This window comes from Ambystoma mexicanum, chromosome 12, assembly GCF_040938575.1.
Source record: "Ambystoma mexicanum isolate Mex_15411 chromosome 12, UKY_AmexF1_1, whole genome shotgun sequence".
NCBI lineage: Eukaryota > Metazoa > Chordata > Amphibia > Caudata > Ambystomatidae > Ambystoma > Ambystoma mexicanum.
Window position 1 is genome coordinate 537,728,053 of NC_090936.1, and position 22,500 is coordinate 537,750,552.

At 43.9% G+C, this 22,500-nt stretch overlaps 1 protein-coding gene across 2 annotated transcripts in view; it reads right to left on the reverse strand.

The window, feature by feature from the left end:
• LOC138513753 (putative glycine N-acyltransferase-like protein 1B) overlaps nt 1-22,500 on the reverse strand; it is a 162,861-nt gene that overhangs the window by 89,062 nt on the left and 51,299 nt on the right. For both annotated transcript variants that reach the window (XM_069628841.1, XM_069628840.1), the window contains exons 2-4: nt 22,038-22,153; nt 20,144-20,251; nt 2,771-2,897 (exon numbers count right to left, since the gene is read on the reverse strand). In XM_069628841.1, coding sequence (XP_069484942.1) covers nt 2,771-2,897; nt 20,144-20,251; nt 22,038-22,115 — 313 coding nt within the window. In that variant the 5' untranslated portion in view covers nt 22,116-22,153. The remainder of the gene's footprint in view (nt 1-2,770; nt 2,898-20,143; nt 20,252-22,037; nt 22,154-22,500) is intronic.

Sequence of the window (22,500 nt, forward strand, 5' to 3'; positions counted from 1 at the left end):
TTTGCGTTTGGAATTAAAAAACACTTGTTTTCTACATTTAAAGAATGAATTGCATTATTAGCTTTTGTTAAATTTGCTCCTTTTCATTACAATGTATGCAATGTGGATATCCACCATAAATTTCTTGAATTGCAATTAAGGCGTCGTTTTGACGCATCATTATGGTGTGCAGGGGACGGGAGGGTTCCAGATGGGATCCTCTTTCCTCTTTCTTTTTTCGGGGGGGAACACACCTAGATGTGAGTCCTGTATAGTGGGAAAGAGGCCTAGCTTTCACAATACAGTATGTTTCACAATATAATAGGCCGAGATGGGGGCTTACACCTAGATTTGACAATCCTGCATAGTGGGAGAGAGGCCTAGCTTTCACACTACAGTAGGTTTCACAATATATTAGGCGGTATGGCCTAGGTTTCACAATACAGTAGGTTTCACAAAATAATAGGCCAAGATGGGGAATACACCTAGATTTGAGAGTTCTGTATAGTGGGGGAGAGGCCTAGCTTTCACAAAACAGTAGGTTTCACAATATAATAGGCCGATATGGGGGCTACACCTAGATTTGACAGTCCTGCATAGTGGGAGAGAGGCGTAGCTTTCACACTACAGTAGGTTTCACAATATATTAGGCAGTATGGCCTAGGTTTCACAATACAGTAGGTTTCACAAAATAATAGGCCAAAATGGGGAATACACCTAGATTTGAGAGTTCGGTATAGTGGGAGAGAGGCCTAGGTTTCACAATACAGTAGGTTTCACAATATAATAGGCAGGGATGGGTAATACACCTAGATTGCACAGTCCTGTATAGTGGGAGAGAGGCTTAGCTTTCACAATACAGTAGGTTTCACAAAATAATAGGCCGAGATGGGGGTACACCTAGCTTTGGGAGTCCTGTATAGTGGGAGAGAGGCCTAGCTTTCACAATACATTAGGTTTCACAATATATCAGGCAGGTATGGCTTAGGTTTCACAATACAGTAGGTTTCACAATATAATAGGCAGATATGGAGGATAAACCTACATTCAAGAGTCCTGCATAGTGGGAGAGAGGCCTAGGTTTCACCTTACAGTAGGTTTCACAAAATAATAGGCATATATGGGGGATACACCTAGAGTTTAGAGTTCTGTATAGTGTGAGAGAGGCCTAGGTTTCACAATACAGTAGGTTTCACAATATAATAGGCAGGGATGGGGAATACACCTAGATTTCACAGTCCTGTATAGTGGGAGAGAGGCCTAGGTTTCAGAATACAGTAGGTTTCAAAATATAATAGGCAGATATGGCCTAGGTTTCACAATACAGTAGGTTTCACAATATAATAGGCCAAGATGGGGAATACACCTAGATTTGAGAGTCCAGTATAGTGGGAGAGAGGCCTCAGTTTCACAATACAGTAGGTTTCACAATATAATAAGCTGAGATGGGGGTACACCTAGCTTCAGGAGTCCTGTATAGTGGCAGAGAAGCCTAGGTTTCATATAATAGTATCTGTGAAGGTTGTCAAAAATTGTTCCTACCTTATCCATTGATGCTGGTTGACAGCAGTCTGTTAATAGATAGAAACACTGGGCACAGTATATAAAGAATGTTTGAATTTTCAAGTCAGGAACTTGGAGTAATGGATACTTATCCTACTTGCTCACAATCCAACATTACCCTTTGTTAAGTAATTGATCTGTTTATACAGATATTGGATAGTGTGCAGGGGACGGAGAGTTCCCAAAATTTGGTAACAACTTCCTTTTTTTCTTTTTTGACGGCAGTCTCTTCCCCGTATGACACATCTGGGCCACTGCAGGGGGCTGCAAATGCTGGTTTGCCTGTGGGAATATGCCTTTGCAACCACCTCGCTGTTGACTGTTGTTGGGGGGTGGTCAGAGTAGGACACTAAGTCCGGGGATTCAGGTGGGGGCACTGCTGGTCCTTTCTCTTGAGCTCAGTATGTTGTGCTAGAGCTAGGTGAAAGGGGCACAGAGTGCCTGTTTGGTTGTATGTGTCACTGATGGAAACAGGGTTAGTTGGTAATTTAGGCTTGGTTCACGTTGGTGGGTGGCCACTTCCCCTGCTGACACCTGCAGACACTATCTGGAGCCGCTACTGAGGGAACCGTCCTTTGCCTTGGGGCCCTTAGCCACAGGGGTTGCCTGGGAAGAGCGCTGCCCTGGGAAGGTGGGATAAGAGAAGCGATCAGCCAATCAGGATAGGTGGGCGGGTTGGAGAAGGGAAAAGGGCTGGGGCTGAAGGGGGAAAGGAAGAGAGGATTACACTGTGCGCAGATGCACTATAACAAGGTTTCTCCCACAAGGCTGGCAAACAAATTTGGGGCCTTAGAGGCACACGCTTACCTCGACAAGAAATGGTGGCAGAGTGCCAGGACTGCGAGCGTGCAGCGATCTAGAGCCTGCACAACACGTTTTGCAGTAATAGCCAATCAGTATAGGGGCGCGGGTGGGAGGAGGGAACAGGGCCAGGTCCGGAAGGGGAGAGGAAGGGAGGATTACATGGCGAGCAGATGCGCTTTAACAAGTTTTACCCCACAAGGCTGGCAAAGAAAATATGTACAAATGTTCCTCTCAAGTAAATCTCTTCAAATTCACAGATGCCCCAAAATACCCACAACCAATAGAAGAGTCTGATTTCTCTTGCCTGCTCAGGAAATCGCAACAAGATTATTATTCGAGTAAGGGACAAATCATCAAAACAGCTTTTTCTTAAGTACCCCCAAATCAATGCTCAATATATCCTTCAATCCTCCACTGTCTGTACCTTCTATCTGGAAGCACTGAGTCCAGTTGATGACATTTGTGGTCTGAAGGATCTTTGCCAGGTCTTTGGGATCCTTGGTGAAAATAAAATAGGCATTTGTGTAGATGTCAAGGTCATTCACCATTTCCTAGACAAATAGACAGAGAACTTCTTCAATTTTTCAGATGATTTGGGATTGCTTCTCCAACACGCCTTCAAACAGAAATTCACAAATGGGGATGTAGGAATACATTACGTGCACTGAATCTAAACTATAACCCTACAAATACTGAATAGATTATTCCCTTTACTGTCCATCATATCTGGCTATCATCATAAGATCATTAACACCTGTCGTAGTAGGGTACCCTATAGGGCTCACTTCCAAATTCCCAAAAGTGAGGTGTAAAAGAAAGGCATACACCATTTACGCCTCACTTTTGCCCTTTGAGACTTTTTCATTGCATTTAAAGGTAAAGAAGGGGCACAAAATGAAAATGACTTTCCCACTGCACATCCATCCTCTTCCTACAAATATTACACGGTTGGATACCGGCATATCTTTTGCCATTAAACGAAAGGATTCCAATAAGGGCCTGTCATGATGAAATGAAATCACAGCATGCACATGGGTGCAGGGAGCATCATACATGAGCCCAGCACCAATGTGTGCAAAGAGGGTGGCCAGCAGATAATTTGTGCTGCAGCACAGTCCACTGGAAAAAAACAAGCCACTTTTGTGAATAAGGTGACCGTTGCATTTCACAAAAGAATGGAAATAAAGAAATGCATTGTTTTTTATTTGCATTACTTTTTGTGAATTTGAAAGTCTTTTTTTAAAAACAAGATTACCACTTTTAGTCAGCGTCAAAGAATTCATTTTTGTTTCTATACTAAAGAAACAGCAAGGTGCAAGCCATTAGTCAGTTACATACTTTGCTTTGCTTTACCAAGCTTGGCAGGAAAGGTTATGAACTATCCCATTAACTTCATATTTTGTTTTCTTTGAACATGTTCTGGCAGGGAAACATTTGACCTCTTCTTCCCAATGTTTAGGGCAAAATTTCAGCAGCATGAATTTTCTTTTTTTTTTATTACTTGTGTATAATCAAAAAGATTTTTACAAGAATCTCTTCAAAAAACAAAATCATGAGAAGTTTTTAGAGAAGTTTTTAGAAGAAAAGATGGACAGTCAGGTAGAGCTGTCGACAAAGTATGGAATGTGAACTTTAAAATGAGAAAGTTCAATTTCTAATTTCTTGCGGCCATGGATGTATCGGCTGCAGCAACGCAACTGTCTTGTCAGTCGTTCTTTCCAATGTTGTCTGAGCTGTAATCATCTGCATGGCTGCTTCCAGAATCGTAACTGCCGCTATGGTGTATCTTGTAGTTGCCCCTGCAATCAGGCGATACCACCAGATTTCATCATCTCGGATTTGTGAGTCTGCGAAGAGCGGGGTCCGAAATGAGACCCGCAAGTGGTTTGTTTTTTGCAGTACATTACCAAGTGTTGAATTGTTTCTCGTTCTGAGTCCTCTTTACATAGTCTACACTTGTCTGATGTTGAGAGTGCACGCGTTGCTCGAATTTCTTGAGTTGGCAGTAAATGTAAGCGTATCCTCATAAACATTTTCTGAAGTGGTTTATTTGGGAATTTAGAACAGTATGTTAGCAGGACTTTCAACTTATTTAAATGTGGCGGTAGGTGAATCAACAGACGGTTCGCAGATATTTTCTCACATGTATGTATCCAATCGTCTAGTCCCAATTTGGTTTTTAGTCTTTCTGGGTTGTTGATCAAATTTTCATGAGAGCATGCCAAGTCATTCAGTCTACAGTCCAAGTTATGTTTCCATGTGTTTAACACTTTACATCGGCCGCTTTGTAGTTCTTTGTTGATGATTTTGTAAATCTGCAGATTCTCAGGCATCAGAATCTTTCGTAGGAGCTGCATTTGTTTTTGTTCAACTGCGGCTGCTAGCGACAATAAGCCCAATTCTCGTCTAATAGCTGGAGTTGATGTTGATTTTGGAAGTCCCAAGACGGATTTCCACACATGACCTTCAATCTTTGGCCATATCGATGATGGAATATTAAGTGCTGCATCCATGCCATAAGTCAGTGTTGGAACCAATTTCGATTTATAGAAATTTATTGCTGGTGTTAGTGAAAATTTCCAGAATCTTTTATCGACCATCTTCAGTTGAGTCGATCATTATGCCAAGATATTTGAATTGCGGGACAACTGCTGTTAAGTGACCAATAACTTTTGTTCTTGTTGATGTTTTGCGTTTTTTCCAGGATCAGAACTTCGTTTTTTTCAGTATTGATTTCCAAGTTGTTGGTTTTGGTAAATTCGGCTAAGTTTGATATTTGACGTTGTAGCCCCATTTGGGTCTGATCCAGAAGGATTAAGTCGTCCGCATATAAAATGCGAGATGTTTGCTGGTCACCGATCTTGGGTGGAAAAGATCTGACGGACTCTTCGGAGTATTGAAAGTCCCCAATGTAGGCGATGAAAAGGGCAGGTGCCAAGGGGCACCCCTGCTTCACTCCTCTCTCCGATTTGATTTCCTCTGAGAGGTGACCCTGCTGATTCAGCAGTACACATATTGAGGTGTTGGTGTGCAGAGCTATTACTGGCTCTAAAATTTCGGCTGGGCAATTCCAGTCAGAGAGTTTGGTCCAGAGTTTTTGTCGGTCGACTTTGTCAAATGCCTGTGACATATCAATGAAGGCAAGGAATACTCGTGGTGCACCCGTCTTGATATTACTTTTTATGATATTAAGAAGCAGGATCTTAATGCTAGTACTTGCGTCTTTCAAAAAAACAGTTTGGAATGGGTCTTGACATGGTGATGTTTTGGCCCACCTTTGGAATTTCTGGAGCAGTAGTGACGCGTAGATTTTGCCAATTATGTCCATCAAAGCTATTGGTCTATAGTTTGTGGGATTGTCACGCTTTCCCTTTTTGAAAATTGGCACCACTACCGCTTCTGTCCACGATTTCGGGATCTGTTTCGATGTTTTACATTGCTGGTAGACTCTGCTTATAAAAATTGCCCACTCCCCCGGGTTCTGTTTGAGGTCTATATTTGTAAGGCCATCTGGTCCTGGAGCTCTTGATCTTTTTAATTTTGAGATTAGGTTTTTGATGTCATCGATATATGTAAAATCCATCCAAGTGTGTTCGTCTGAGAAAATTGGCATTGTTGCATTTGTCTCTGGGAAGGCAAAGAGGCAGAGGAAATGGTCTATCCAGTCTTTCTCCGAAACCGTGTTGACTAACTGGTTAGAGGCCGAAGAGTCTTTGCTTTTTATCAGTTGCCAAAAGTCTCTGCTCTTTTTGCTGTTTAGAATTGTTGCCATTTTCTCAGTGTCATTTTGGTAGAGGACTGCTCTACAACCTCGTAGCCATTCTTTGTAGATTCTTACGGCCTCGGTCAGCTTCTTTCTTCCTTCCTCTGAGTCGTGGGCATGTATGTGTCTTTTTAGTTTTCTTAATTCCCTTCTTTTGACTGCTACAGTTTTATCATATTCATGGTTTCTGTCATTCTTTGGCCCCCGGCCTGTGGTAGCATCAAGTTTGAACGGTAACAGCAGGCGTAGATAGTTCAGACTCGCTGATATTGGTGCTGAGTGGTTCTTTGCCATGCTAGAGTTCAATTTGTGTGTTATAGATATTACGTCTGCTGTTGTAAGTCGCAGACGCAGCTGTTGAGCGTGTTGTTCCAGATTTAAATTGTAGCTATTTTTTTGCTGGCAGGCCGAGGTTAAAGTCATGTGGAGTAAGTTATGATCACTTTGAGTAGTGCGGGGAACCTCGAATGATTCGACATGTTGGACTAAGTTCTTAGAAACGAAGATATAGTCTAATGTTGTCGCCGAATTCTCACGCTCCCATGTCGGAACGGAGGGATTTTTTCCACATGTAGATGCAATGTTGTAGAAATTTCTGTCCTTCATGAGGGTCATCCATGCCTGCCCCCTATCCGTCATCATGGAGCTGGCCTTTTTTTGGGCGTTAACGGTATAGATTGTGTCACAGGTTGCATTTAAGTCACCACAGATGATAATTTTTGTGGTTTCTACTTCGATTTGAAGTTTGTCTAGTGCCTCAGATAGTGCCCTACAAAAGTTGGCAATTGTGACCCTGTGTGGGTTCCAATAGCGATTCATTATATCCAGCTTCTCGGGACATTGTGTTGGTGTTCTTATGGTCGAGTCAGTCCATGATGCTAAAGATAACAGCATGCCGTAAGATTCATCCACCTTTTTTTCCAAGGCAATTCCTGAGCCAGATCGCGTTGCCGTTAGAATGGCAGACTAAGGTCTCCCTAGAAGTCCTTTTACTGTGGGCGATATCTGGATTTGGTATCCATCGAGAGCTGGTTTTTCCTGCAACCAAGTTTCTTGGAGGCAAATAATGTCCAAAGTCTCCAAGTCTCTGGCCTCTGGTTTAGACAGGTGCTCGTGGCCACGTGTATTCCACAATCACATTGTAAGTAGATTTCTTAACGGACGATTTCTCTGGGTGCAGGTGCCGATTTTGTCTGTAGTCTTTTTGGCTCCTGACTGCTATATTGTAGATTTCATTTTCAAAGCATCTTTTATCCAATTCCAAGGTCCCGAGGTGCCGATGGTGTTATGAGAGATCTTATTTATTCTGCTTTCGTCCGGTGTCGGGCTGTATTTCTTGTCACTCTGGTCATCCTGTTGTGTTGTTCTTGCAATGTCAGATGACTTCTTAAACGTGTGGTCACTTTGGGTAGGTCGTCTATTTGACCACCGTCTCTCTCTTCTTTCTTTGGCGCAGTTTTCAGACCGAAAATGGTGAATTTGATCATGTTTGTGGCTGTCCCGGTTCGATCTACTTGGGTATATCTGTGATCTTGCCTGGTAGTGCTGTCTGTTTCTTCTGGGCTCCTGGTATTTCTCCGTCTCAGATCTGTAGTATACTTTTCCCAAATTGCTACTTTGTTTGGTAAGTGTGTGTTTAACTGACGGAGAGTTGGCGTTTAGAAGTTCAGATATTTTGAACCCATAATGTTCCAGGTCTGCGTATACTTCTTCCTTGATGTCAAAAAGCACTGATGCTTTTATGTGTAGATAGGCTTTCACTTTTTTATCTTTATGATAAGGTTCAATCAGCGTGAAGTCTTCTGTGTTTAATGAACTGAGCTTTCAAACTTTTCCCAATATTTCCAGGACTGATTTCCTGTTTAGCACCATGTAGTTGCTGCCTGATTTCAATTGCTCCATTTTGAAAGTGCGAGTTGTATTTGAATTTGCGGCTCGTCTCATGCGGTTGATTTGGATATCACTTAGTTTCGGGTCAAGTTCTCCGGTGTACCGATTTCGTTCTCTTCGTGACCTTTGTAAAGGGAGTTGCTTGTGTCTCGTGTCACTTTTATTTAGTGTTTGGGATTTGTTTTTTTCCGATTGGATCTCTTCATTTTTTTTCTCCACTTTTTTAGTTGAATCGGTTGGGGGTTCATGAGAATGATTAACGTGTGATTTCGTTTTTAGCGTTAAATCTGTTTGTCGTTGCTGCTGGTGTTTGGTCTCTTCGACCTAATCTGTGGATTCATAAAAGATGTCCGCGTCATCCACTTCATCAGGATGGACTGTTAAATTCATTAATGAGGAACTGGCCATGAACTCTTTCGATGTCACTGGTGAATTGTCAAGGTCTATTACGTCCTGGTCAGCCAACTGTGAATCTTTCATACCAGTTGTTTTTTTTTTGTTGGGTTTGTTTTTGACGTTTTGGTTTGTAATTGCATTGAAGATCTGGCTAGTTTGAATATTGCAGGAGTTTTAGTACTGGTTCTTTTTGGAGGTTCAACCATAGGAGGAACTGTAATGTCCTCCAGATCAGTTATTGTGTTAGACACGAGAGGCTTCTTTGCAGAACCTTCTGACGTTGCTGTACCTGTTGTTATTTTGGCCAGGGACCTTTTCTGTAATTCGCTGTTTATCTTAACCCCTGGTCGTCTCTCTTTACCGGGGTGTATTTGTTCATTACTGTGTGGTGTCACTATCGCATCTTGCTGATAATGTTTAAGCTTTTCTTCCATGGTCATTAATCTTTGATCCCAAAGACGTTCTCGCTCCGACATTGTATGTTCTAAGGCTGTGATGAAGCCTTCAACAAAGATTAATTTGGTGTGCATCATTGCGGTTACTGTCACGGAGTCCTTAATAGAGTCATTGATAGACTTGTATAATTTACCGAATGGTGCTAAGGCGATGGTGATAGCCGACATTATAGACAGCATGTCCGGGTGTTCGGATGATTAATCTTGAGGAGTACTTGAGAACGTTTCACTCGCTCTCCTGTTTTTGGTCGGTGTTGTGACCTCTTTATGGTGGTCATATATGTGGCCGAACGGATCTCTTCCTGATGGTGAATCTTTGTGATTCTTTACGCCAACTTTTTCAGATTGTGAGCCCAGAGTTAGGGGGTCTTTTATCTGTGGTTTACAAAAGACCTGAGTTGTTTTGTAAGATGTGCTAATTGGGTTTGAGTCCACGTACCATGTTTGAGCGTTCTTTGGATGGCCACAAGATGTTTGAATGTAATTGCATTAAAGATCTGGCTAAAATCTATGCGTCCGACAATTCCGCCTCAGTTTCTAACTTTCTTTTGAATTGTTTTGTAAAAAAGTCCTTTAGGGCTGTTGACATAAGGGGCGTAGCAAAAGTGCCTTTCCCCATTTCTGCTTTCCTGATCAGGGCCAGCTGTTTTTTTCCTGTGCTTTTATTGCCTTTGGATTCATCAAGTCTTTAGACCTTTTTTTATGTAAGACTTTTTTTTGTATATTGCCAGTGCTTTGTCTCTTTTTTGCTGGTACAGGTTAGAATGCACCGCGGTGAGTTCTGCCTGTCGCGGCGGGACACCCACCGCAACCACTTCAGCTCCACACAGTCCTGGGGTGTCTGTAATCCGAGCCGGCCTTCCCTCCACGTGTTGTGTAGGTAGATTGTTAAGTTGACTGGTACCTTCATGATTGGGTTCATTGTTGGGTTCGTTGTTACTAACGCTTTCTATATGAAGCACCGGCTCCTTGTGTATCAATGCAAGAGTTATCGGCTTAGTTGAAGAATTAGCCATCTTATTGATTTTGGGGAATGATGAGGCTGTATTCGTATTATCCCTTGATTGAGGGATTACTTCGTCCGGGGGCTGTGTATCCATTGTCGACAGTTCAAGGACCGTGGATTTGGTCCCGGCCAGCTGGATCTCAGCGGCCAGCTGACTGAGATCCAGCTGGAGGCACCCTTCGGTACCAACAGACTGGCCCCCACTCGCCGCAGCGGAGGTCTGCCGGTCAGAACACATCGTGTCCAGTAGTTGCAGGTCGACTGCTATTCCTTCATGTGGCCCCACTCCGTGGTGATAGCTGAGAACTTTGTTCACAGAACTCTGGTGTTCCTCATTGATGGTAAGTTGTACGGTGCAGGCTCTGTTCGGGGAAAGATGCGTGCAGGCTGCAGTGTGCGGTCTTGGAGTTGCCACAATAGGACCGCTCTGTGTCGTCGTACTGTTATCAGGGTCGGCGTCGGACGTCGATTCCGGGTGCTCGGAGTGATCCGACTGTTCGGAACAAAAGTCCTCAGGGTCCTCGTGATTAGAGCCTTGATTGGGATCTTGACATGGTCAGAGGTCGCTGGTGTCTTGGATCCGTCCATTACACGGGGTTGCCTGGCACTTCGACTCCGACTTCTGAGAATCCGCCCAGATGGACTTTCTCGTAAATCCGGTGGCGGACAATGCCTCCTTCCCCTGTCCTTTGATTTAATACTTTATACCTGAGAGCCCTTTGCGGTCTGCTCCATTGGCTCTGCGGAGTCTGTAGGCTGAGGTCTAACTACGCGGTCCCAACTCCGCGTACCGCTTCACGCTGGCCCCTGGGTAATGAGGGCCGGCCTCAGCAGTCTGCAGAGAGAAAAGACTGTAGTTCACAATTCTCGTCCACTCATCTTGAAAACACAACATAGACTGCCATAGACTGGGGTCTAACTCGGCGGTCCCAACTCTGCGTACCGCTTCGCGCTGGCCCCTGGGTAATGAGGGCCGGCCTCAGCAGTCTGCAGAGAGAAAAGACTGCAGTTCACAATTCTCGTCCACTCGTCTGGAAAACACAACGTAGACTGTCGTAGACTGCGGTCTAACTCGCCGGTCCCAACTCTGTGAATTTTCATAAGCTCATCCTGGATCTGTCACCAGAATCTCTTAATAGTACAGCCAAACCCGAATCACCCGAACATAATGAAAATGCGGGTGCATTGGGGTTTGGACAAATGTATTTGCCCAGGCTTACAAAGAAAGCCTACATTTCGGTTTCAGCCTTCTAAATGTATTCACTGATTTGTCTCCACCACATGTACATGGGGTTTTCCAAGCTAGTGAAAGCTAAAAATCTAAAACGCTAAAATGTTCTCAAGTTACTCATGATCTCTACCCCCACATATCTGTGATTGTGAACTTACATCAGTAAAGACTAAAATTGAACAATGCTTAATTATTTTGATTCGTTTTGTGGATGCAACTTTCAGAACTAACAAGCTCAATTGAGGTAAAGGGTCATTCCATCTACTATGCGTTATCAGTAGCGCGTGGAATGTTGTTCTCAAGGTGAAAATCCATCCAGCGGTTTAGGCTGTAGGAGTGAGCAAAATCTTTTTTCCATTGCGTCTATGCAAAAAAATAATAATGTGGGACTGCCTGTATAACTTTGCCCCCCACTGACGAAACCTCACCAAACTTACCAAAATGATTCAGAGCGAGCCATAAACTCTTTTTGCAACGTTTGGTAAGGATTCATGCAGGGGGAGCAAAGTTATAAGCCGCCCAAAAAGTGCTGTTCCTATGAGTTGAGCAACTTAACCATAACTACATGGCCGCTACCGCAGACCGTGTAATATATATATATTATGAACCAACGGAATTGGCCAACCATATAGAGCTTTTACTCATTACATAGCTGGTTCTCTAGGGCTGAGTTGGCAAGACTCTCCACAAAAAACACACAGTCTCCCCCACACGTGCAGGCAATAGCCTCACAAACCATCACGGGAAACAAACATGAGTCCGAGCATTCGTAGCGTACTTGAAAAAAATCACTTTTATAACATGAATTGCATCAATACACGATAAAAAAAAGAGGTGACTACGTCACTCTTTATGGAGCAGGAAAGCACGACTCAGCCAGCAGGGTTAAAAAACGCCACGCATTCCACACACAACTTGTGCTTCTTCAGGCTGGCATCAGTTAAACATGTTTGTTCACTTCCTGACACATTAAGTCTGTTGGCCAGACTGCCTCCAATACAAAAAGTCACCACGGCTGATCCCATATACAGCGAGTGTCAAGCGGACGAACGGCAGAAAAGCCCTGGGTTCTCGTTATTACTCAGTGTATCCCTGCCCATGCTCTCTACAATAAGCGTCGCATTTGTACGGCTATTATTTAGACCTGCATAGTCCTACCTCTAATATTTCATGCAAATGAGTTACCATGCATTTTAAACAACCTCAATAAATACATAAGTGCATCATCTAGTAAACAATTGACTCTTTAGGTTTTTTGTGTGTGCAAAGGTTGCATGAGTGCAAAATGCATTAAGCAGCAGACTATGCATATCAAAGTGCAAGTGCTTATGTAAACTGTATCCATGCCACCACTAGATACATATTCAAACTCAACGAACACAATGTTTCAAATGCAGGGAGTCTGTAAACACTCCTCATACATAATTATTAGATTCATAAAGTGCCAGTATACTGTAAACAATCGACTTATTACTTCCTCCATAGCTAGCCTGTTATCACTTATCTAAGTCGTTTGTTTATAGGCTCCCTATAGTATTTTCCTCTGTTTGTTTTAAGAATTTAATCAGGAATAACTAGTGATGTAAAAAAGGTAGGATGATCAAATGATGTATTTCTCTTTTGTACATTTATCTTGTGTGTGTTTGCTGTTGGAAAAGGTGAGAGGTTTATATTAAGCCAAACATCTAAATAAATAAATAAAAACAAAAAAGATCTCTGGAGCGGGGGATACGCCCCTGCTAAGAAGCAGGCAGGAATTACGGTCTCAGTCTGAACGAGCAACCAACCTGACTTTCTTTGCAGTAGGTGAAACGTGGAAGTCTAGAATGCTAATATAAATGAATAACTTTCTAACTAAAGCAAGGGAGTGGGAGGAGGGGGCAACCGTGTGTCCCAACACACCAGCCGCCACTGTCTCCTGCTTTTTCAAAACACTTGTTTTTGTATGCAAGTACAAGAAGGCAATCGGAATAGGAGTACATTACCGGGACTTTTCTATCCTTATGGCTTTCCAATACTGCCACCTTGAGGGTAAAATGCATGTTAACATTAGTCATACGTTGTGATCTTTGAAAGCACTCCTTACCTTCACAAAGACACCTGTATATCTTGAACACGTTTATCGCAATATGTTCACTTTCAGATAGACAATATTGTTTTTTTTTTTTTAATTCTGTGAAAGCCTCTGAGCAGTACATTTTCGTAAATGTAAATTAAAACAGCAAATAAATGTACCTGTAAAAAACACATCATTTGAAATTCTTGGTTTCCACCCAACCTTTTCTGCCCATCATTGTGTGCATCACTTCTCATTGTTGCTTCAAATTCCTTGTGTGTCGGATATTTCTTTATATTTCGATTTCGTTATTTTATAAAGTGCAACAGAGGCCAGTACTGGCACCAAGGCACTAAAACATGCTTTGCAGGGAACCACTGACAACAATCTTCTGATGCCAAAGGAGAAACAACTCAATAGCCGGCCCCACAATATGCGGGTTTTGATAACTTTTATCGCCCAACTGAAAATACTGTACAGAGATGGAAAGGCCAATGCATTCGCTTTGGATATCCCACAGACGTCTTTCTGCATCAGATCGCACAAAGTGAAATGAGCGTGGGAAACCCAAGCTGAGAGTTTGAATAAAGGTCATGAAAAGATCTAAGCCTTGGAGGAAGAGAATTCCTTGCAACGTGGTGTCATGTTGACCTGTGTTCCGGGACAGGGGGAGGCGGGAGGTTGGGAAAGGGAAGTGACACGTGAGGGCCGGGCTTGGGAAGTTCCTGTTAAGTTTAATAAAGAACAGACGTGTCTGCCAGAGCTCCGAGTGCTGCGTCTTTATTACGGCCTCACCGCCGAACGAGGAGGCCTAGTCGAGGCCACAACAGGTGGAATGTGTTATTATGCTGAGCTGGCCATACACGTGCACTACGGACAAAAAACACGGGAGCCATTCTGCTCTCCAACCTTCCCTTTATTAGTCCGTAACATGACTGCCTTCTCCCTTCCCTTGCCCCTCCCCTTCCTCCCGAGCTCCCCTCTTAAAGGGGCTCTGTCCTTTTTCCCCTGCAACAGAATGATGGACTAACAAGGAGAACGAAGAAGCCGAGCAAAGGAGACAGGGAGGCTTATGCCAACAGCATTTAGCAACAAAAATGGAAGGACGCTGAGGCTGTAAGGTTTTTAATACAAGTCAAAGAGCTTTGAATGTGATACATGAGTTGACTATTAACCAGTGGAAGGACGTCACCGCCACGGTGATATGATGCTACAGTTCTGATCCTAGTATAACCCTAGCTGCAGCATTCGGAACATGCCCCGGGCAATCCATAGCTTTTTAGGTAGACCCAAAAATACAAAAATTGCAATAATGAAGAGGACTATACATAAAGCGATGAGCAAATATGATTTTGGCAGAAAAAGAAAGAAGAGGTACAATTTGGCGACAAAAAAACCCACATCTGCAACACAAGGCAATGTGTGTCTAGGGAGGTGGAAGCATCCAACTTTATGCCAAGATGTGTGAGTACGGGAACCAGTGAGCAGCACTCACCCAGGCATGGTGGCCCGCAGGTCTGGAAGCAAGTCTCAGTTTGCGAAAGCAGCCAGCGTGCCAATGTTAGAGCCGTTTAACTACAGCGGAGGATGAGACATCCAAGGATTGACGGCATGGAGACAAGGCTGATGCTCATTAGCAGATGTAGGCTGCTCAGCATCCATTTGTACCAAAATATGAGCATCGTCTGGGTACACCACAAAGTTGTACCCACCTGATTCAACTAATGAGGTCAAAAGAATGACAAATGCTAAACAAAAGAGCCTAAAGTGCTGATCCCTGAGGCACCCAAGCAAAGGTCAAGGAAGAGCATGCAGAGGAGACGGTGCCATAAGCGTCTGACGGACCCAACACAATCAAGGCTGCCACACCCGCCACCACCCCCATGAGGCGCTCATCCCAGGTCATACAATATGCTAAACACGATGGTATCAGTACGCATACCCGGATGGAAAATGAGCCTGCTTCTGGTGAGGAGGGTCATGAGCCGCCACTTGCGACTAACTGCTCAGTCCCAATCTGCTCCAGAACCGTGGTGGGATACGGGAGCTGAGAAATAGGACACAGGTTACTCCAGACAACTAGGTCCAGATTAGGTTTCTGTGATAATGGGATGATAATAACTGTCCTCAACTCGTAGGAACTTTGCCAGGGTATACAAAAATGCTTGCACAAGTAGTAAGATCAAGAATAACACAATCCGAAATGGACTTCAGATTTCTCGAATGACAAACATATCTGAACCGGTTTCCTTTGCTCTTTTAGCTCAACTGAAGGCAACCTCCTCCCATCTTCTCTGCCAGCAGCTTGTTCCAGACTTGTCACCCCTCCCCCACCTCTATCCTCGCTATGACTTCATCAGCTTTTCTCTGATGCACTGGTGTTTTGGTTCTTGTGGAGGGCACTTCACTACAGTTATTTGCTTTTGAAAAATGTTCTCTAATACACCTTTTATACATTTTCTCCAGTGGAATCCGATATTTACAGCAATGTATGCATGATGTGATCACATTATGTGACCTCATCACATGATGCTTGCTGTACAATATATAAGGCAGAGCCAAGATTGCGCCATTTTTAGTATCTTTACACTGTACAAGACACACCGTGCTCAGGAGATTAGTGAGTAGATACATCAACTATCAGAACTTTTTTTATTTTTCGTATTTATTAATAATGTAATTATGTATACGGAATTGGTCAGTGACTTAATTGTTGGGATATTTATTATAGGACTTTTTCTTTTCTCTCCTATTTCTATTCCAGCTACTTTGATGCATTTAAAAAAGGGTACTTTTCCCCATCTGATGGGTTTAGCTGGATTTACTGTAGCACAGTTTTGATCATTCTTAGGCATGTAGACATCTTTTCCACATCTGTTTCTATAAATATGTCAGAACATTTTAAGAATGGATCTGGACTGAAATGGCTCATGCAACATATCAATTACCTGATCCACATTACATACTTTCCTGGATGTCTATTCCTCTTTCTAGTTTGCTAATCCATTAGACCTGACCTATCTTCATGAACAGGGAATGAAGATCAATCTAACAGTCTGTGAAATCTTCTCCCTATGCTGCATTCAAAAGAAAGAAGAGACCCTGAATTGTACACAGGTACCTATTTTTTCTCTTTATTTAGATTTATTCCACAAACTTTACAATAATAACATAAGCGAGTATAAACATCAAATATCCAAGTTGATCTATCCAACCAATCATAATAATACACGAGATACACGCATAGTCAATACCCGCCTTTAAAGCTTGATAAATAAGACACAACAAAGACAACATAAATCACAAGACATAACATAAACCCCACCATACCCCCACCTAACATCTAACCCCCAAATTAACATTTACCAGTTAAATTCCAGTACCCCAACCTACCCATAAAGATCACTAAAGGTTCCCCTATTTGGGCATGTTTTTCCCTTCTGATTATCTCATTATAATAAAATATGGAGTGATAATGATATCATCAATACCACCACCACTGTCATTTCTGTCTCGCAAGGCGTGATTTAGTTGTTTTCAGGCATGAGCTTGGCAGCTGACGAGGTTTTTCTCAGGAATCTTGAATGAAGCACGCACTGAAGAACCCTCCCTTCTCTGCGGGAGGAAAGCATAAGGAGGAGGGCCTCCCCTCTCTGCAGGAGCATTACTTTGTACGCCCTCCTTGAAGCAGAGCAGGACCCAACCGGGACACCTGACAAGGAGCAGTAGCGGGGAGAGAAGGAGAAGCATTATTGGGGAATCGCTCCTCAATTTTGTATAAATAGTGTCTGTGACTCAATATAAATATAAGTGCACACCACTTGGATTGCAGGAATGTAGGTTTAACTTTCAACTGTGAGGGTCATGTGATGTCCATTGAGTGTTGCAAACATCCAGAGGTCTGTTTCTTCCTCGGTTGTTGCAATGGATGGAAGGTCCAATCAAGTGTAGTAGGCCAGAGGAATTTGAAACCAGTTAGAATCACTAGTGGTAGAACACAACAAAAACAAACACCAACTTACCAAGAAACAAAACAAGAGAGCAACAGAGCCCTTCTTTCACCCTCGTGATGAGGCCAAAACTGCTATAGAATGCAGCCTCAACAATCAATAACAGCAATTGTTGATTTAAACATGTGTTTACTACTCTTCAGTTCCCACATTTCTGCAACAGAAATACTACAAAACGTATCATCTGGAAGTACAACAAGACAGCTACTACATGAAGGTTGCGGCATCGGAATGCGTGCGCATTTATTAAGTGTAGCCATTGGCACCTTTTAACATGAGGAAAAAAACATATTGTAAGCTTGTGTGTCAGTACAGAGAAAGTGATGAGCACTTGGAGATCAAAGGTGCCACAGCTGGGGATCACCAGACTACTCAATGCCAAGGGGGGATCACCAGACTACTCAGTCTCAATGCCAAGGGGGGATCACCAGACTACTTAATGCCAAGGGGGATCACCAGACTACTCAATGCCAAGCAGGGATCACCAGACTACTCAGTGCCAAGGGGGATCACCAGACTACTCAATACCAAGTGGGGATCACCAGACTACTCAATGCCAAGGGGGATCACCAGACTACTCAATGCCAAGCGGGGATCACCAGACTACTCAATGCCAAGGGATAATTGACCAGAAACTAGAGAAAATAAGGAACACAGACTGCCCAGGCTTCCGCTAGGACCATGATTACCTCTCAACTGTAAACACCATGCACCTGTCGGGGAAAGAGTCACCCGCAGTCTCTGGTGGCAACCTGCTGCAGATTTCTTTCTTGGCATGGTGTGATATATTTCTTTTCTTTCTTTGGATTCGTATAGAGGTCATCATTCTTCTCCTTGGCCTCTATAGTACCAGGCACCACCACCCCTGGTGCTCTGGGTCCTCCGAATGTGGTGAAGCCGTTAGACTCGCAATAACCTGCTTGACACTGGACTCTCAGGGGTACGGACCTCCCCCCACCTGTCTCCTTGCCTGGGATGCGGCGGCTAATTGCTCAAGTTCTTTCATGTGTGCATAACGTGTGGTTGTGCATTGCGATTGAAGTTTGGGCACAGAAAATATGAATTCAGCATGTGAGCTTAATTGGCTAGGTTAATGTGTTACGGCTGCACCAGCTGGTGCTATTTTACCTGTGGCTGCCATTTTAAATTGATATCGTGAACCTAGGTGCTCACTGCTGACCACCATCATCAGACTTTCATTTATCTCATGAACGGGTCAAACTTTGACGTCATAATTTACACAGAGCCCTGCAAATGTAGGTGAGTGGGACATGCAATGGACAGTGCAAGAAATACTTGTGTCATTCAGAAAACAATTTTTCCTCATAGTACTACAGGCTTGGCAGACAGGCGGTTGCAGGTCAGCAGACCACCATAGGGTTTGCATTGATTTCCCTCATGTGTTCAAAGGGACATCTGGTAAAGGGCAAATCCATTGTGGGACACAGAAGAGTCTAGGATGGACTAAGGAGCATGGGGGAATCCACTACAGGTCTACTCCAGGGGCTACTTCGCGGAGCGGGCTGTGGTCTCTGGGCCCCAAATGCCTGCCCAGTGCCACCCGTTAGCCTCAAACATGGAATGTCATTGCAAGGGGTCCAGTGCAGTTTGTTGAGATCATGGGCAAATGCTATAGACGATGACCTTGGTGTTGTGTGGAGACGAAAGGAATGGAATCAGCACGGGAATGTGGGTGGATTTGTTCAGTGCAGCTTTGTAATTGTGGCAAAGCAGTGCATTCAGAGATCATCAATGGGAAGGCAACGAAATAAATCAGCCCAGGGAGGTAGGGGGATCCATTACACTGCAGCCTTGTGACCTTGGGCAAACAGCCTATTATGGGATATGGTCCAACCAAGAAGAGGATAGGAACACACTCTTCAAGGGGAGGTTGAACTATTCAATATAATGCAACATTATAATCTTGAACAAGGAGCACAGTCTAATCTCTTAAACTCATAACATAGGAAGGAAAGCACTTTGTAGAGCAGTGACTACTGACACATTGAGCCATTCTTTAGAGTGTAACTTTGTGACCTTGGACTAACACTACATTGTGAGCCCCTTTGTTCCATTGCATAGAAAGGAGATCAATCAGTACTGGGCAGGGAAGTGCTGGTTGGACCATGTCCTGGCAACCAGAGGCATGAGGTGTTGGTGCTGGTGAAGGTGAGGAAGTCTGGTGTAACCACAGTGTAGGATTCCACAGGCCCAGCCAGCTGCTGGCCTACCAGAAAATGTGCATTGGAAACCTGAAGCCAAGTCTCACACTTTAGAAAGTACACTCCCCTTTGACTAGCTTTAACACCGCTATAGCATTTAATGGGGGTTTCATTAAAAACAAAATACGCATATTTTACAATGATTGGCCCTTTGAACCTAGAGATGTAAGCGCCTGCATAGCATCCACAGTATGGTCTCACTATTACAGGGATTTCAGGTTCTTTTGGTGGCGGGGAGTTTCTTACTACTATTCCCTGCCCTCCCTCCTACCCTCCGAGGTGAGGTATCTCTCATGGCGTTCGGTAAAGCCATGAAAACTGCGCTTTTCGCCTGATGTCAGCTGCCCAAGTATTAAAGCGTACACCAGGGGAGTTGCTAGGTCTGGAAAAGACCCGGGGCTAAGCTGATGTCGGGGCTGTTGGGACTGGGGGCTAGCTAGTCTTTTGGCTGTAGCTCCTGAGATTCTATCCGGGGCTACAACCAAAAGATCAGGGGCTATAGCCCCCTTAGCCCCCCCCTAGCAACGCCCCTGGCGTACACGTTCCTTCTGAAGCCCAGATGATTTGGCTAGAGGTGAGTGATGCCGTCCTTGTGTGGGTTTGCACAGTAAAGGGCCCCAAATCCATCTGACCTCAGGTCTCCTTAAATCCTTAATAAACTTCGTCATCCAGTCACCCATGCCGTGTTTTTAAAATCACTGTTTATAGCACACAAACTAACACACGTGTGGGGTCCCAGCTCCTAGCATGCTTTGAGGTTTTACTCACCATCGGCTGTGACTTGGAAATCACAGTCTTAAAGTCAGGCCAGGAGTCCACCAGAACCTCCATGTTGAAAGGGTTCCCCCGGTTTATGTAGAAAACAGAGCCATAGACCTGGAACAGGGAAGAGCAAAGAGGGCATGATGCTGGCAAGTCATTCAAAAGAGACCAGAAAACTGGGCGAGTTCTCCTCCTAGGCGGAGACAATGCCAAGCGAAAAGTATCACACGCACTGGCAGAACTCGCTTTCCCCACTCAGATGGCCGAATTCCGACAGACTTTGAGCACTGAATTAGTAAATTCTACGCCAATCGAGAAAGCGGAAGAAGCATTTACCACGCCAGGCAAAGCGTCATAAAATGCACAGCAGGGATCCTAAAGGTAACTCAGGCCATACATCATTAACTACAATCACACTGCTCAGCAAAATGAAGTTATGAACAGAGTATGCAAAACAAAGAAATGAACTCTCGGTACGTTCTGCTTTCAAGTGTACAAGTGACTTACAAGTGCGTGAGTTGCCTGCAATCCCCTGGCTAGGGTCAATCAGAACCTGCCTGACTTAACTTATCTGAAAATACCCTCTGCTAGAGTCAGTTAAAACCTGCCTGACTTAACCCACCTGTAAATAATATATCCATTGTGTCATGACTCTATAACTCTGTAACTATAAATATGTTTTATCAACTGTATTATATTATGTAACCTACTGCAAACTTGTATATATGTGTATTGATTGTACTCGTTCATGTAACCACTCTGTATTCAAGCACAAGCGCCCAGTTAGCCCTGGGTTAGGAGCGCTATACAAGTAATAAACTAAACTAAACTAAACTACATTTCAATTGGATTCCCCGCAATGGGACTATGGTAGCATGGAGGAAAGGGACGTACTAGGTGCATACGCAGATAGATATGCTATAAAAACAAGTTATACTGTAAGACACATTTGGGGTTCAAATCAGTAAGGGCAGATTAAGGTAAAGAATTTCACAAATGGTAAGGACATGCAGGCGTGTCTGCCAGAAAACTGCAGGAAAAACATAGTTCATTACTCTTCACCCGAACCGAGTGCAGCTACACACAAAGGACCCCAAACAGTGTGCTGATGTGATGTACCTCCTTCCCATTAGGGGTTCTTTTTAGTGATGACAATCTATAGGGACATATATCTGGGACTCACCTGACTCACGGCAAGCCTCCAGCATATGTGTATGACTCCGAGGTGATACTTACCCAGCACTAAGCACAATGTTCCCAGGGCGGTTCACACAGATATGGGCATATTGGAAAGACATATGTGGCACTCGCTTTCCGGACTGCAGAAGGCCACTCTATACAAGGAATTCTAAGGGGAGTTCACACCCTGTATTATACTCTATCTTCGCATGGTTGTTAGCACGGAGATTACACAATGCATGGGTAACACAATGTAGGAACTCCTCACATTGATATCAAAATGCCAACAGAATTGCAAAACGAATGGAGATGTGAACATTCTCCCAGTATGTTGGTATCTCTTCCTTTTTGATCTTTTTAGCCTTTATCATTTTCCCTATTTTCCATTGTCCTCCAACACTGTCCTACACTGAATCTTGTCTTTGCACTTCACTCCACAAGTGCCTGCATGCCCCATTCTCCGTAGTCACCCTTCCCACTGTCGTATTCCCCTTCTGAGCATGGATGCAAATGCCTCACTCTTTGACATGCCCACTATATGTTTCTCACACATTCTTATGCTCTTTATACTTCGTCGGAAAGCATGTTCTCTTTCAGCCCATCTTTCTCTTGGCTTCTTCTAACAACATCCCCATGGGCCAAAATGTGAGTGTTCGCTTTACTGATGCATCTCGGTTAGACAGACAGAAAGGGATACATACACAATCCTTCCCCCTCTTACCCTGAGAGACTCTGGGACACTCTTTGCGAGGAGCTCCTCCAGCTTTGCTCGATCCTCAGAACTCTCTAACACCAGCATGTTGAATAGGTGTATTCAGTGGTGCAGCACCGGCCTGTCTGGAAAAAGATTAAACAGATCACAACAGTCCAAAGTGAATGCAAGAAATTCAGAGTATGCCAACCCTAGCCAAATCAAATTCAAGGATCCTGTGACGAATCCCAGGATGTCGTTACTGCTGCTATAGGGAGAGACCCTTCCCATGAGGCCAGGGAGGTGAGGCCGCTACACGATAGTCCCCCTTAGGGTGGTACTCAGTGGGTGGATCTCATGGGAGGGGAAGCTCCCTGTGGGACCAGTGCTGACTATTGTGGCGGAACACGATAGCCGCCTAACACCTATATCTCCCCTTTAACCCTACCCTCCTATCCCATATACTTATATAACATGCAAGAAGGAGAAAGGA